At 37.0% G+C, this 17,607-nt stretch overlaps 1 protein-coding gene across 6 annotated transcripts in view; it reads left to right on the forward strand.

Annotated features, from left to right (window-relative positions):
• LOC129002641 (ecdysone receptor) overlaps window positions 1-17,607 on the forward strand; it is a 275,558-nt gene that overhangs the window by 184,068 nt on the left and 73,883 nt on the right. For all 6 annotated transcript variants that reach the window (XM_054430594.1, XM_054430596.1, XM_054430590.1 and 3 more), the window contains one exon: window positions 8,036-8,375. In XM_054430594.1, coding sequence (XP_054286569.1) covers window positions 8,072-8,375 — 304 coding nt within the window. In that variant the 5' untranslated portion in view covers window positions 8,036-8,071. The remainder of the gene's footprint in view (window positions 1-8,035; window positions 8,376-17,607) is intronic.

Below are 17,607 nucleotides of genomic sequence, written 5' to 3' on the forward strand. Positions count from 1 at the left end.
GTCTGTGGCAGTTAGATTAATGTATCTTCAATCCTAAAATGCTAAGAGAAGAGAAGGAAACAGGCCCTACGACGTAGGAAGTGGTGAAGGAAGTTTTAAAGGCTGGCAGTGGAGAGTGGGGGAACCGTTTGGGCAGTTAGATAAATGTATCTAATACCATTATATAGTCAATATACCAATATATAGTCAATTCTAATACTTAAATGCTACGAGAAGGGAAGGAAACAGGTCTATGGCGTAGGAAATGGTGAAGGAAGTAGTAAGGCAGTGCAGAGTGTGGGAACTGCCTTTGGCAATTACATTAATGTATCTGCAATCCTAAAATTCTATGGGAAGAGAGGGAAACAGGTCCACGACGTAGGGGGTGATGAAGGAAGTAGGAAAGGTGAGCAGTGTTGAGTGTGGGAATGGATTAATGTATCTGCAATGCTAAAATGCTATGGGAAGAGACTGTAGACTGTAGGTTAAAATGATTACAAAGCACAAATCGATACATATTTCGATACATGCAATCGTTTACAATAGAAATTTACAACTGAGTTGTCAACAACTGATTTTTACTCCATAGAGGCTAAAAACGATCTTTACTCCCTAAAGAGTAAAACTGCTACTTTAGACCCGCAACGCATGCATTAAAAACGACTGTTTTTACTGCAATATGACAAAACAATATAGTATGAACCCCTGATGACTCCGCTCAATTTTGTGGATGCCTCTGCAAACGCCACCTAGTTATAATTTCCCTATACTGTACAGTATATCTAAAACCTGTTATCAAAACCATACATTTTTAGATTCGCCTTTATGTTAAAGTATTTCCTTGTTAAAATGTAGACCAGTTAATAAAGCAAATTGGCAATATTCTCGCTGTAATATTTTCGAACAACTGATAAATCGAGTGCAGTGCCAGTCTATAAGTGCCGTTTATTTGATGAATGCCACAATACATACTCGGTTGGCAGCACTGTGCCCGATACAATATCGTATTACGGTGTCATTAGTTTTTATTTTATCTTGTCCGACATTTTTCATTCTCCGTATGAAAATAAATTTGCAGTTTATTTTTGATGCAACAAGGGATTGTTAGGGTGCAACTGAAAAAATAACAATTAACTTATACGGGTCATTAAGTTGTATCAATGAATTAACCATTGAATTTCGGATAGTGAAGTGGCTATCACATTTATATGGATGAGGATTTTGTTTATTCAAAAATAACATACAATAATTAATAGTTGGACACTCACACAATAATTAATAGTTGGACACTCACACAATAATTAATAGTTGGACACTCACACAATAATTAATAGTTGGACACTCACAGAGTGCGCAATTGTGTACAATTCTGCTTTCTTCCTTAGTTTATGACTGAAATAATTGATTTAACTAAGATGACATAGCTTATCCTATCATTTTCACTAGGTTAAAAGGTTGGCATACTCGACAGAAATCTGTAACTTACTTCAGCGCTCTCAGACGGTGGCGCAAGTTAGTAATTACTGATCAGTAAACACTAATATAACTAGGCAGTATATTCTTTATCTGAAAATCTTTGTAACTTCAGTGCATTAATTGATTTTTTACAGAATATAATATACAGACTGTCCCAAAAGTCCCGGACCGGTTTAATATATTCAAAACGACAACAGATAAATCAATAAGATTTTGGTACTTCAACACCACACCTAAAAATCTACTTTTTTAAGGGACTATCAATTTTCTGTCATATCATGGGGACGTCCCGCAAGGAGTCAGAAGGAAATCTTAAATAGAAGCATAGGTTGACATGCATATCAAATTAAAGACCTTTACTAGTAGATTACAATGCCGTAAATTCAAGCTCAAAGGAATGCCTGAGTAAAAAATGGCAGCCGTTCAAAGATTTCTTGAACCTGCCATTTTGAATCTTTGAACGACTGCCATTTTTTACTCAGGCGTTCTTTTGAGCTTGAATTTACGGCATTGTAATCTACTAGTGAAGACCTTTAATTTGATGTGCATATCGACCTATGCTTACGTTAACAATTTTTTCCCGATTCCTAGGGCTGTGCCCCCAAATGCAAATTAAATGAATCTTTGAACCACTGTCATTCTTGACTTGGTTGTCCGTTTGAGTTCAAATTTGCGGCATTATATTTTGCTAGTAAATACCTTTAATTTGATGTACATGTCAACCTATGCTTCTATTTAAGATTTCCTTCTGACTCCTTGCGGGACGTCCCCATGATGTGACAGAAAATTGATATTTCCTTAAAAAAGTAGATTTTTAGGTGTGGTGTTGAAGTACCAAATCTTATTGATTTATCTGTTGTCGTTTTGAAAATATTAAACCGGTCCGGGACTTTTGGGACAGTCTGTATATATAATATGAAGGCACATTTCGATTTAAAAAGTTCCCCTGCAAGTCTAGAAGAAAGATTTCCAATAGGCTAACTGTATCGGCCAAAGAATGTTTCACGTATAGTTTTTTTTTTCTATTTCTATCTATTCTATTCTATCTATATCTCTCTTAATTGAGAGCGAGCTGGTATAGTGGTAGAGCCCAAGGTCCCGGGTTCAAATCCCGCCAATCACCAATGGATTTTATATATTATAATGCAGCTACACTCTAGGACTAGCCTGAAGTAATGTGTAAAACTGTTTTAATACTGTGTATTAATTATTGAGAATTCATTAGTCTTGATGCAAAAGTATACTATTTAACTGAGATTAAGTTACAAAGAAAGAACATTAAAAATATAAACAATCCAAAGTAAATAAACAAACAGATGTTAATCTATCTATATAAATAAAATTAGAGTTTTGTCTGTACATTGCTCAGAATTAAACATTTTTAGGTTATTTTTTTATACATTAAAGAAGCAGAAACAAGTCTTATCTCTATTTCTGTCTGTCTGTCTGTCTTTCTATCTTTCTGTAACACTCAAGATGGCATTTTACGCAATCTTCTCCATGAAAACGAGAGTACCTATCAAGATCCAAGTCATTTTAATGTATTCACTGGATTGGCGAGAGTGTCTTTAGCCATTAAAACATGGCCTCACTACTTTGTAAATAAAATTACGGACGTTCAAAAATGCAGTTTTGTGCGATTTTTACCAAGTTTTCGGTCAATTTTTATCACATAAAATCATCTATGACATAACGAACAGCTGTTCGGATCAAGATAATTTTTTCTAGCTGTCACTGATATGTTTACAAATGTTGTTTACAAATACCGCAATCATTTCCGATCACGTTTTGAAAGCAAATCCCAAACAAAGTGAGATTAAAAACGTTTTTCTTACATAACGGATTCAATTAATCGCAAGTGCAATATTATAGTGTAACCGTAAATGAAATTAAATAACTAGGCATCTTCCAGGTCAGGAACCAGAGATTATTTGTGTATGAAATTGTTCTTGAGTTTTGATAACCAGAAAGAAGACCTTGAATCAGTGTTGTATAGGACTGGGACACTTATAATGATCGTCGCCAATAGATTACAAACAAGGTTTCCACTCACTGACGGCGCTTCAATGGCGATTGTGTAAAGTGTAAAGTATAAAAATCACAACTGTAGTGGGTGATTGTAAGTAATAGAGGTATACGGATGATGCTAAACTCGCTTTTCCAATGTGTCACTTTCTGTTTCTACTCACCGTGTGATGCAATCGCTGGACCATACAGCCAATAGGCCCATAGCCCATCTCTTGGGTACGTACGCCTACCTATTTATTCTATTCATAACAACCTTTACGATGACGATCCTTGATTCGGTACTTTTCCATGGAATACAAGGCCTACCTACTTAAGAAATAAAGTTACAAATGTTCAAAAACCCGACACATTTTTTTACTTTTGTCACATTCAACTGACTACTATAAGATCCCCGTGCGTAGAACGGGCACACAGCTAGTTATAACATATTCTTAATACTATTACAACCTGTGTGCGTAAAAGCATTTTCCCTCCTCTCCCTTAAAAAAAATACTATTACAACAGAAACAATTCCAGGCTAGAGCCAACGTCCTAGGATGTGAAGGTGGGACATACAAATTATAACAGTTTCATCATTAATTTCACTATTCATCAATCATTTTGTATTGACATTATAAAGTCAGCTGATCACTGGGATGTCCTCGTCACAGATTCCCCAGTTTTAATTACCTCGACGACAACAGTTGTTTACCCCCGGGGGAGGTGAGTTTGCATCACGACTACTGTAATATTGCGCGTAATTATATTTTCGTTGTCTTTGTTTATTTTACGATCAGTTTCGTTGTTAAGAACAAGGAATTTATTTTAGATTTAATATTGTTTCAAATCATGGATGGGCTAGTCTCTCGAAAATGTATTGGTCCGATAAAGGATAGGTTGTCCATGATGTACGAAATTCAAATATTTAAATAAAAAATATCTACATGTGTGATGAAAAAGGCGTGTCAAATGTTTAAAATCTGTTTATTATACTGTACTGTACTAAACTTTGCTCACGTACTTGAAATGTCAATGCGTTTCAAGAACTCGCCGAAATTTTGGGGCGAAATTTCATATCGCTGAGCAGAAACACTGTACACATAATTGTGTATGTTTTTCTTGTACCTGTAATCAACTGCATACAAAACTGAAAACATTTTAGAAATACTGTACGCATAGAAAATACGCATACACCAACAAATACTTTTAAATTAAAACAAGTAACAAATCCATCGCTGTAATAGCAAACATTTAGCACATGTGCTTAAACAAACTCGTATACACTACAACACATAACTACTACTATACAACATCATGAATAAACTGATGCACTAATGTTCATTCAATAGCAAGTGTATAGCTCAAACATATTCATACTACTATCATTGACTATATATACCTCTATTATGCTAATAAATGGATTCGCAGTGACCAGTATACTAAAATCGCTTAAGCATCAAGTAATTACACCAATGCATAGTCAATAACAAACATACAACACATTTATATGCACAACATATCTTATACACTATAAATGCATATGCATAAATAAAGAGATGTGTCTATGCAGAGTCATGTGATAGACAACCAAGAGAGATCACAGCTGCAATAGTGAGAAGCGCATCTGGTGAAGTGTCGGGGTGGGAAATTGACGCGGGACTTTCATCTTGCAAGAGCATTACCAGTGTTACATATGCTTTATACCGGATGCTGATTTACGTTACTTTGCTTGAATAAAAGACAATACAGTCCTATCCTCACTACGACTAATATTAATAAGGTATTGACACCATTCTGTGCTTGATGCTCATGAATAAAGTATTCTGTATTCTGACGTTTTTTGCAAGTTGTTAACGAAGAACGAAGATTTTAGACCTGCGAATCTTTGAATGAGGTACCATGGAGAAATTCCGCACTAAATAACCGCTGGGGAAAATATATTATGTATTTGCTAGAAATTATAGTTATCCTTGTACATTTTCTTTTTTCTGAATTTTCAAAATTGATAACATCAATAAATTATAAAATTTGGGGGAATATGGACGTCGATGAAAATCGTGTCGTATGCTGGAGCTAACTTAACGAAATAACTTGGTTTAGGAATTATTTGACGATAGGGGACGACACGAGGTTTACTCTGAATGTAGTGGTTATTTATGATGAGTGAGTTTAAGTTATCCCAAATTTTCGACACCTGAAGCACAATCACCACTATAGTCTGTATGATGGGGCCTGTCTCCTAACACTCTGGTCCTAGGGACTGTCCGATGGTAGCTTGGGCCAGTACAAGGTGGATCCGGTCAGGAGACAGCTCCTACCATACAGACTATAATACACGTGTAGACACCCGGCGAGTCTACCAATGACTGCTTACCATTTAACGAGACGCCGCGAAAAGAGAAAGTGTGTCTGGTGGAATTGGCGGCCAAAATCGCGAGGTTGCGTAGTCTGCGTTGCCAAACCTGCGCTCCCTGCTGAGTAGTCGACGTAGCGAGGCGATTCATCACCGAGTCAATTCTTTGGGTAAAATAACGAATAATGTCGAAGACATTCAAAATTACTCCGTAGTTTTATTTGTTTACCGTGAGGTTTGGTCGGACAGTTATCCTTTTGTAAGTTAATTGTTTGATATATACTGTACATTTGGTGCAGCAGTTTTCGTTTTTGTTTCTTGGTAAGTAAGTCAGAGAAGAACCCCCTTTGGCATCATCATTATGGATCAGCTGAAGATAGTTTCAAGTTTAGTATCGTTGGAGTGTGGCGTTGTCCTCTATTTGTTTGGATTTATTTGTTAAAATGGCTACAGATACACAGAACGATCCATTAGTATATTTTTTTACCTGCTAGTTTCCCCAACAAAGAGCAAACTGAAAATTATAAATGTTAGCTTTAAATAAAAGATTGATGAAAGTCGAAGTTAACTTCAACGTACTCAAACGAGTCGCACAGAAACCTCTAAGCTTCAGATTTACAATAACGAAGTTTATCAGCAGATTTTGTCGCTCGCCTGGCAACACATTTTCCAATTATTTTTAGAAATCGCCACCAAAAAGATCTAATTAATCTTTTACCTTAGTGTTTATAACACATCTATATTTTAAGCCTACATAGCTTTTCGCGCAATAACGAACAAAGTAAGAAAAGTTAATTATTTTAATATTTAGTAATAATGGCTATTTTAATATAACGTTTGTGTATATAAATGAACACTAAGGTAGTGCTAAGCAATTTAATTAACTTTCTGAAACGTTCACCCTGTAATGTGTTGTTTCCGGACAACTTTATTTCCGCCGAAGTTGGACTTTTCCGACGACACTGTCGGACCCGCAGTCAAATTGTTGTTTCTCAACAAAAATAACAGAGAAATGTAGCACAGCGGTGCAGGATTTCCGTTGTCCCTGGGATGTATGGCTGCTACATCTACACGGATTTTTGAATCTTTGCAACGACAGTAATTGTTTCAGTTTGATTGTTTATTGAGCTGTGTGTTCCAAGAAGTTGCAAATCACATTTCAATAAAAAATAACAAATCAAAAATGATTACAGTCGTTTATAGTTATTATTCTAAAGCGTTTTGGATCTTTCAATTTACTAGAGGTCAATCTCAATTACTTCATAATTTTGCAATGTTATATTACGCCCCCTGGCCAAAGTAATACGGGATATTAAAAAAAAAATCACTGAGGATTATTGTAACAACACCAAATCATCAGTTTAGACCATACAAAAGGTTGGAATAAATTTGTAAACACTTATGCTTACTGTCGTCGTATTCTAATGAAGAACCTCTATTTTATTTGATGATCATCAAAATACCTCAAGTTATCTCTCGATTTATTCTCTAACATTCGTAATTATGTCTAAAATTTCCTTGTGTAAAATATTCAGCAAGTCCTCAAAACTAGTGTCCACAGACGGGACTGGTTACATAATTCCTCCTACAATGCAACTCACAATGATCCAACTGTTCGGCATCACATGATTCCTCGTGGACCAATCTACGTCATCGCCTCCAGCTGGAGCTCCATTACCAACGGTGGACGCCGTGATGCGATGTAGGGAATGTCCGGTGAGAGGTTCCTTTTCCGCTAGAGTCACTGTTCTGACTATCAGCTGAATTACAATTAAATGTTAAACGTGGATTAACTTGTCCTTCTTGGAAATACTTGTCAATATTTCCAAAGGTTCACAATCACATGGTATTGTTTTACAAGGTCACCTTGAACGTTATTTAGGTTAGGATCGAACGCATTTAGTTTGGTTTTTTATATAGCTTTATAGTTTTGTTACTCTCTCTTGACTTGTTTCACAATTACAGTATTGTCTCAATGTTGTAATTTTGATTTGAAGCTGTACTGCGACGATCCAGGAAATAGAATTGCTGTTGGCCGTCTACATCTTGTGTTTAGAGCGTGGGAATTCTGTCTTAGCCTTCATTAAACCCTTCCCCAAAAGGCTTCGTCATAATGTATCCGATAATTTCTAGTTGGGACTTTAGCTATGCATGTTATGTTGGCACTTTAGCTATATGTTGTGTTGGGACTTTAGCTATGTATGTTGTGTTGTGTTTCAGAGATGTCCGTGTGACGTGTGATGTGTCGGTCGCGGGATGGACTTGACACATGATCCTGTGTACCGGAGTGGCGGAGGCTCCATGTTGTTGTCTGATGAGATGGTCAAGTCCGAGCCGTCGCAGGACCCCGGTCAGTCCTCTGTGCAGATCTTCTGCTTCACCAAACGTCGCGTGGACGAGTGGATGTCCTCCCCAAGTACCCCGGCCCCCGCCCCGCTCACCCCCTCGCCTGGGCCGCCCAGTGGGGCACAGCCCCCGTACACCGTCATCAGCAACGGATACTCATCTCCCACTATGAGCTCGGGCAGCTACGACCCATACAGCCCTAATGGAAAAATCGGTAAGTCATCTTTAGTGTGTACTCGTAGTATATAGTCCCGTTAGACTATGAGTAATAGGAAATCCCAGTGGCTTCAGTTACTCCTTGGAACTCGTCTGATCTGTATGACAAGTTGGTCAGTGGCAAACAATAAATATGACTCATCTGCTGGAGCAGCTAATGCAGGAACAAATCTTTTCAATTCAAAATTGTCTATTCCTAAACTGCCTTTTTATCTTATTCAAAACTATCTACGTCTGTTAAGTCCAACATACATGGCATGGCAATGTATTCAAGTTCATTTTTGTACTTATACTTTTGCGAATCGAGAGAGTTACGTGAAGTCACTAAACCAAAACCACTAATAATAACTTAGTGAAGAACTACAGAGGTGTTAGAGTCACGTAGTAAGTCTAAAAGCCGAAGATTATTCCGTAGTATGGGATTAGTCACTGATTAACGAGGATCTAATTGATAGAAGATACTTGCCCAAAGTACTAGGACCGAAACCTAGTGAGATCCCTTGATTACCATCTGATATGTACAATCTATTGGTTGATAGTAGAATTTATTTTGTATAAATTTCTAAGATATCAGTTACTCCTACATAAAGAGATGGCAACAGTGTTGCTCGAACATCTTCTCATTTGTTAGAAAATGCCACCTGCCGTAGAAAATCTCACGTAGAAAATGCCTGGAAATTTCGGGTTCCTGTAAGGATTTATTCGTATGTGAATTGTGTGTATATCTAAAGAAAAAATTATTTTCTGTTGATACATGTATTATATATAGAATTGTTTAACGCTTAAGGAATATTGTACAGTTTTCATTAAATAAAGTGATTATCCTTATAACGCAAAGAAGCCTCTAAGATTGTTTTCTGTCCTGGAAGAAATGTTGCAAATGAGGCAGACTGAGGAGAATGACGTAAATTTTCTCCATTGGCGAAATCTTGAGTTAAATTTGGGCAAAATGTCTAGTTCAGAAAGTGTTCTCATAATTAAAACGATTGTCTCTTTTGAAATATTAAAAATGATCTTAAAGTTTATTGTTAATTGAACGAAACCCAACATTAAAACGCCCTTTTCTGGTTAGCGTTGTGGAAATCATAAAGTTGTCATATTTTTCTCATCAAACACGATGAATTACTTGAACTATCTTCAATCTACTCATTTTCAGAGATGGGTTGATTGTTATTGTTTCCATAATAGTAGAATGAAATGAATAATACTGCCATAGCTCAAGGACGAGCCGACATGACATTTACTATCCTCGCTTAAAGTACCAAACGTAACGTAAAGCTTATTTAACAAAAAGTATTCTTAGAAGATCTGTATTGCGATCTAACAATATCACTAGATCCAAAAGACTTCCGGAATATCTTTCAGTGTTAATGAAATGTTCAAGGATCACATAATTTGTGTGAGTTCCTTGCAGTGAACTTTTTCCTGCAAGTTTGCCTTAGACTTTAAATAACATGATAACACCCGGATCCTGTCACATGACGTACACCTGCATTTTCTGATCGCCAGACGCTCAAGTACATTCCTAATTAACCCCTCTCTACCCGCAACAAAGTAAACACCGCGCAATTTTATACTGTCCACGATATAAGCAATTAAATATGAAATATTCACACCACATTTTCCACTTTACCCGCGGAATTGACGTCCTTGCGACCAGCTGGTTGATGAACTTCACGTGGTTTTCCCGCCAAAAGTCCTTGACCGCCCCCCTCCACCGGTTGACGCGGGCGACTGTAATTCTACGACTAATTGCTTGACAGATGCTAATCATCGTGTTTATAGGGTCAGAGGTTTGCTTTTATTGTAGGCTTGTTGTATGTCTGGGAAAGTGTTAGTTTGAGTATTTTTCAAAGTAAATATGTTTCGTCAGTGAAGCATTTTAAACTAATACATTTATTGAAGAATTTAGAGAATGAAATGTGTTTACAAGGTGTGTTGTTTCCTATTTGAAGAAATGGGCTTTAAATTGCGGGAATCATTGACTTGTAAATCAAAAGGACTTGTACATTTAAAGGACTTTAAATTATGCTAACAATCCGCAATCAATACTGTTTTTAGTTGACTTACATATGCACCTTCTCTGAAAGTACTGCATTGGAGTATTAGTTCTATGTGTTTAATCTCATGGCACCAAAAGTATTGTTACATGTTATACGTATGGGATAATGTTCTCAGAAGATACAACAATATAGCAGATCTCATAAAATTTGTATTCCAAACAAACACTATATGAAACGATTGAGCAATTTGTTGTTGTTAATGTTGTGAAGGATTTCAGTCCCTTAAAAAAGTTTAACGAAAGGTTGGAGATGGTCCAGGATTGGCCGATTAGCCGACATTCCGTTGTTGGAGGTGTTTTGGACCCAACGAGACCTCGATATGTTACACTCGTTTCCTTTTCTAAAGATAAAGAAATTAATTTTATTGAACTTTTACAAACGTCAGAATATACCGGTCGGTGACCAAAAGTATGAACAGAAATTTTAGTGAGTGTCATATAATATACAGCCAATTCTCATTACAAAAGCATTTTTTCATATTTAAGTCCAAACACTCATCGTTTAACTGAAATGGTTTGTACTTATTTTATTTCGCTATTATAGCAAAGAGTTTCTTTTACAGAGGTTTCGTCATGCATTCCTAATAATACCTCAATTTGGGATATCGGAAAACTCAACTTATAAAAATAAGCTTAAATTTAATTGTAAGTCTGTCTTAAAATTGTTACAAATTAAAATATCTTCTTTAATACTGATTCTGAATAAATAACTGCTTCATCTGGACCATAACATATTTTTAATTCGAAATTACTTAGTTAACTCATAGAAATATAGGTTATGCTACGCCTAAAGTATGATTAAAATTATATCTTAAGTTCTGAAGATAATTTAAGTTCAACGCATTGCTCAAAGAGCCTTTATTTAACATAGTTCGATGTTTGATTTTTAAACAGTGTTCATGCAATGAGAGGGGGGGTTTCCATAAATTACCAACTATAAACATTTTTGTTTTTGTTTTAATCTTGCATTAAAGTTTTCTTCTGAATATCCGGACCACGATAAGGCTGCCGCTGTAAATGCAGAAGCAGGTCTGTAAATGTTAACAGCCAAGTTGAACTTTTAAACCAACTTACAACAAATTTGCAGCTGCTCATAAACCCCTTCCCTACCTACGTTGGAATCACTTTATGATGGTTCCCTTTGAACTTTGAATTTCTGTATTTTTACGTGGGTGTAATCTGCTTTTTAGTTTTTTTGTGAAGGAACTATACAAACCAAGGTTGTGTTACTATGTAACTTTTACCTTTTGATAGATAGCTTCATTCATTGGTAGCCAAATATCAAATGGCATCTTTGACTTTTCATCGAAATAACTTAATGTTGGTTCACTTTGAATTTGTGCTAATTTTGCCATTTTGTGTGGTTGGTCGCCATTGGCATATATTTTTATGGTAACGGTCCTAATTCTGGCCTTCTACTATCGAACCGCTGAAACTCTACCTTTTAATAGACAACACAATTAATTTCAAATAACAATTTAAGAATTGTGTCATAATAATTACGTGTTATAGAAGTGACTCATAAGCTCATAAGAAGTATATTCTTAACAGTGCTTGCCTACTGAAAGCATTCTAGGGACAGAGTGTAATAGTAAGGTAAAAGTAACGCCGTTTCCCAAATACATCACATAGGTTTCAAGGTAACATACAGGAAAAGATAATTAGCCTAACCATGACTAGTTCATCAGATAACCTAACACTGATGATAAAATGTTCTGCATTAGTAACTTAACTTTCTGGCTGCGCTATAAGCTTCCAAGTGCAATAAAATACCAATTGTTCATGATAATAACCGTAAATAGGATTGAAAATTTCAGTTTCAGTTTCTAGAAGGCTTTTGGAATCACCTGTTAAATTTGGGACGAGGAATTGAAAATTTAATTAATATGCTTGGTCTACTTTTTTGTTTTGTTTTTTTCTTACAGAATGTTTGGTTTTGCACGAGCATATTATTGCTCAGTTCATTGGAAAGTAGTTAAACTGACGAGTTTGCGGTGTATACTTATGCAATAATTTTAACTGCGAAATGTTCTCAACCAATTTGTTTAGATTTACCGAGTGTGGTGTGTCACGTGTTTACATCTAAACCTCAGTGAGAATTATGTTACTATTTCAGTTGTTCATCATTTTGTATCCAGAGTTGTAAGGTGATATTCGAGTATTATAGTATTGCGAGTATCCCATAGTAATTGACATTTCGCCAATGCCTACACCCGGCGCTCACAACACGTCACGTACCTATTATACGGGTCCAAGTACAGCGCACTTTACCCGCATATCCTTCACTATCACCTGCCCCCTCCCCCCTCACCTCCTCCGACCAGTCATGTGACCATCTGCCTGGCACGACCTTGGTCAGTGGTCACTACTAAGACATTCGCAACTTATACGAAATGTCACTCCGACACACGCAACTTAGGCAAATTGTTACTCCGACTTCAGTATCTTAGACAAATGTCACTCCGACACACGCAAATTAGGCAAATTGTTACTCCGACTTCAGTATCTTAGACAAATGTCACTCCGACACACGCAACTTAGGCAAATTGTTACTCCGACTTCAGTATCTTAGACAAATGTCACTCCGACACACGCAACTTAGGCAAATTGTTACTCCGACTTCAGTATCTTAGACAAATGTCACTCCGACACACGCAACATAGGCAAATTGTTACTCCGACTTCAGTATCGTAGACAAATGTCACTCCGACACACGCAACATAGGCAAATTGTTACTCCGACTTCAGTATCGTAGACAAATGTCACTCCGACACACGCAACTTAGGCAAATTGTTACTCCGACTTCAGTATCGTAGACAAATGTCACTCCGACACACGCAACTTAGGCAAATTGTTACTCCGACTTCAGTATCGTAGACAAATGTCACTCCGACACACGCAACTTAGGCAAATTGTTACTCCGACTTCAGTATCTTAGACAAATGTCACTCCGACACACGCAACATAGGCAAATTGTTACTCCGACTTCCGTATCGTAGACAAATGTCACTCCGACACACGCAACTTAGGCAAATTGTTACTCCGACTTCAGTATCTTAGACAAATGTCACTCCGACACACGCAACATAGGCAAATTGTTACTCCGACTTCAGTATCGTAGACAAATGTCACTCCGACACACGCAACATAGGCAAATTGTTACTCCGACTTCAGTATCGTAGACAAATGTCACTCCGACACACGCAACATAGGCAAATTGTTACTCCGACTTCAGTATCGTAGACAAATGTCACTCCGACACACGCAACATAGGCAAATTGTTACTCCGACTTCAGTATCGTAGACAAATGTCACTCCGACACACGCAACTTAGGCAAATTGTTACTCCGACTTCAGTATCGTAGACAAATGTCACTCCGACACACGCAACATAGGCAAATTGTTACTCCGACTTCAGTATCGTAGACAAATGTCACTCCGACACACGCAACATAGGCAAATTGTTACTCCGACTTCAGTATCGTAGACAAATGTCACTCCGACACACGCAACATAGGCAAATTGTTACTCCGACTTCAGTATCGTAGACAAATGTCACTCCGACACACGCAACATAGGCAAATTGTTACTCCGACTTCAGTATCTTAGACAAATGTCACTCCGACACACGCAACATAGGCAAATTGTTACTCCGACTTCAGTATCTTAGACAAATGTCACTCCGACACACGCAACTTAGGCAAATTGTTACTCCGACTTCAGTATCGTAGACAAATGTCACTCCGACACACGCAACATAGGCAAATTGTTACTCCGACTTCAGTATCGTAGACAAATGTCACTCCGACACACGCAACATAGGCAAATTGTTACTCCGACTTCAGTATCGTAGACAAATGTCACTCCGACACACGCAACATAGGCAAATTGTTACTCCGACTTCAGTTTCTTAGAACAAATGTCACTCCGACACACGCAACTTAGGCAAATTGTTACTCCGACTTCAGTATCTTTGTCACTCCGAGACACGCAACTTAGGCAAATTGTTACTCCTACTTCAGTTTCTTAGAACAAATGTCACTCCGACACACGCAACTTAGGCTAAATGTTACCCCTTTAGAGAAATTGTTACACCGAAAATAGTAACTCAGAAACACTGTTGTCCCGACATTAATATCTTAAACATAATGTTACTCCGACATTATTAACTTAGATATACGTTTACTCCAAAACGTTACTCCTAGAATTAACGATAAGTTTCTTAGAATCAGCATATAAAATAGACTTGCCGATTCTTCGTTGAATAATAGTAATGTAATTATTTGCGAAACTTGAGAAAATTATCCCCTGTGACCGTTTGGATATTCCAAATGTGTGGGAAGGCTAGTTGGGGAGACAATTTGTATTGTTATATCACTTATTTATTAGTGCACTATGAACTTGTTCATGTGAAGTGGTACGTTTATGTAGGGAAATTGGAAAAGGAAATGTTTGTATTGAGTAAGACATGAGTAATAATCCTAAAAAATACTAAGAAAGTGGCATAGCAGGAAGAAGAAGTTTTACATTTACGTTAATTTATTTTACTCGTGCAAAAGTCGGTCTGGCACCTGGCATGCCAATAATATTACCCGAAAGTTAACATTGTTCGTACTTAAAAGTAACATAACACAAATAACAAACAATCAACCATATTCAATAAGCCTTTTCACCTCGGTTGTATAGACACGACTTTAGTTCAGAATCCGGTCCAATCCCTGTAATATTACAACAGACTCGGGGAATGCTAAGAATGTGGCTTGTCTTGTCGCGATATTGAATTAAGTCTTTGTATTTTGGCGACAAGATCTTTCGTCTTGTCCAACGTTATGGGCGGACAAGGGCCATGTTCTCCAATGTTATATTTTAGCCTCATATTTTGTGACTTTGTGTTTCGACCAGTAATAATACTTAAATGTACGTTTTTATTGACATTGTAACCGAGTTGTGTGTAGTTTATTCGCGTTCTCACTGCGGTCTCTTTCAAATAATGACGTATTTATTGCGTAGCGTTACTGAAACATGTGAATTCACAACGGAATACTGTACTGTAGCAATGATTGACATCGGTACATAACTCCCTCAGCTGTATCCTATTTTCTTTTACTAAAATGCTACGTTCATTGTCCATTAAGTATGCTTCCTCCACTATAATCTACGTCTTCTGTATACTCTCATGTCCCACGTGTACCCAGTTTAGTATAGCCGCGCCGCGCCGTCGTGTTGCCTTGACATGGTTAAGGACCGTCGCTCTCGCAGCCTGATTTGGGTTTGTGACCCTTCACAAGTCAAAGTCGCCTTCTACGACTGAGTACGCTGCTGTTGAAGCACTTATCATTTTTAGCCCGTTTTAAATTATTTTCCTTCTGAGTCATTGGGTCGTGTACTTATTCATAGTTATCATTTTTACAGGTATAATTTAGTGCTCAAGATTCGATACTATTGGAATCTTTTTCGATATACTTTCCTGCTTTCTGGTTTCGGTAAAATGTTTACTGTAAAGGTTTGATTTCGTTTGACATTTTTTGTGTAACATCTGACATTGTAACATGTTAATTTTACATTATTTGACGTCATTTTTCGCCCATTAAGAAGTGATTTTTTTATTTTGCTTATACAATCTTCCTTTTTAAATAGACTACACGATTTATAAATACTTAATTTTTAATCAAATATCGAGTTTATGTTTGCTTAGTGGAAGCACAGATGAAAGAGAGTTAACCCCTTTAATATGTGGTGGTAGGCTCAACCTGAATAATATTATTTATGGAACATTAACACGATATCGATGACCGCATAGATTATTGTATCCATGCTATTTTCGATACTGATCCGAGATTGATGTCTGGTGTCTGATGCATTATTGAGGTACTAAGAATTCAGATTCGGTATCGAAATACAATTTTAGATACGACATCAACACTAACACTGATCCAGCTATTACCATATGTACGACTCGATATCGATTCATAAACTCCGATACTTATCCGATATCAATTGCCGATGTTTGTTACTGTATTGATACTTGTACTCCATACTGATCCGGTATTACTACCCACTGTTTGATACGGTACCGATCCCTTTACTCAGATACAGAACTAACTGGTAATGCTTTCCTAATTTCGTTACAGTATCGATAATCATACTTCGATATTGATCTAATATTGGTACCTAGGCTTATACGATATCGACAATTACCATCCAATACTGATCTTCGATGTTGATACCCAAACAGTACAGCATCGACACCCTAGCTCGGATTCGTTTCCCCCAAGATTCCCCAGTCATCCCCCGCTGTTTTCCCCCAGATTCCCCAGTCATCCCCCGCTGATTCCCCCAGTTTCAGACGGCCACGTGTTGGTCGGCGTCTCTGAGACGTCAAGAGCAGCCATTTCTCACCCAGATAACACAAGACGTGCGACAAAAGGTCAGATGCACATAAAATATCAAATATTTACCCACGTGCGCCACGCCGTCTTACCGCTTATCGCACGTTATGGAACTATTTTTCAAATTACTTAACCGAAACTTTCCAGCTTATAATCGCAGAAACAGCACAGTGAGTTATGCTAATTAGTTTACCGGTGTTTGTAATTGTATCGTCCGAGTTAGTAGTTAAAGTACTTTTCCTTGTATAATAGTTGTCAAAGATTTAGTACGTGTGTGTTCCTGTGATCGGCTTTTCGATGTTTTAAGAAATGCCTTTCTGTTAAAATACCATTTTACTGCAAATGTTATTGGCGTAGGCAAAATTTAATGGACGAATATTGCCCTCTAATCAGTGTTTTTACCATGTCAATGGGAACACTGGTACATACTTAGCAGCTGAGCACAATTGGAAAATCAGGTAAAAACTTCTGGAATTCCAGTTAGTAAAATGTTGTAAAATATTTAAAATGCATACCCATTCCATTCTTCTCTTCAATATTGTTTTGGTTGAGAACAAATTTTGAGAGGAACTAGGAAACATTTTCGTCAAACTTTATTAACTTTCCTCATATACTTCTTAATCTTAGTGAGTTCCCCGTCGTGGTTATCATAACTAACATGTTTCTGTTGTTTATTTACGATAATGCCCTTTTCCTTGCTATAATTAACTCATATTTAAACAATACAAATTCAAATTAAATAATTAAATATGTTTTTAATTATTTTTGTATCTAACAAA

Source organism: Macrosteles quadrilineatus, unplaced genomic scaffold (genome assembly GCF_028750875.1).
Source record: "Macrosteles quadrilineatus isolate MER2022 unplaced genomic scaffold, UCM_ALF_1.0 Scaffold_9__3_contigs__length_116548681, whole genome shotgun sequence".
NCBI classification, from domain to species: Eukaryota; Metazoa; Arthropoda; class Insecta; order Hemiptera; family Cicadellidae; genus Macrosteles; species Macrosteles quadrilineatus.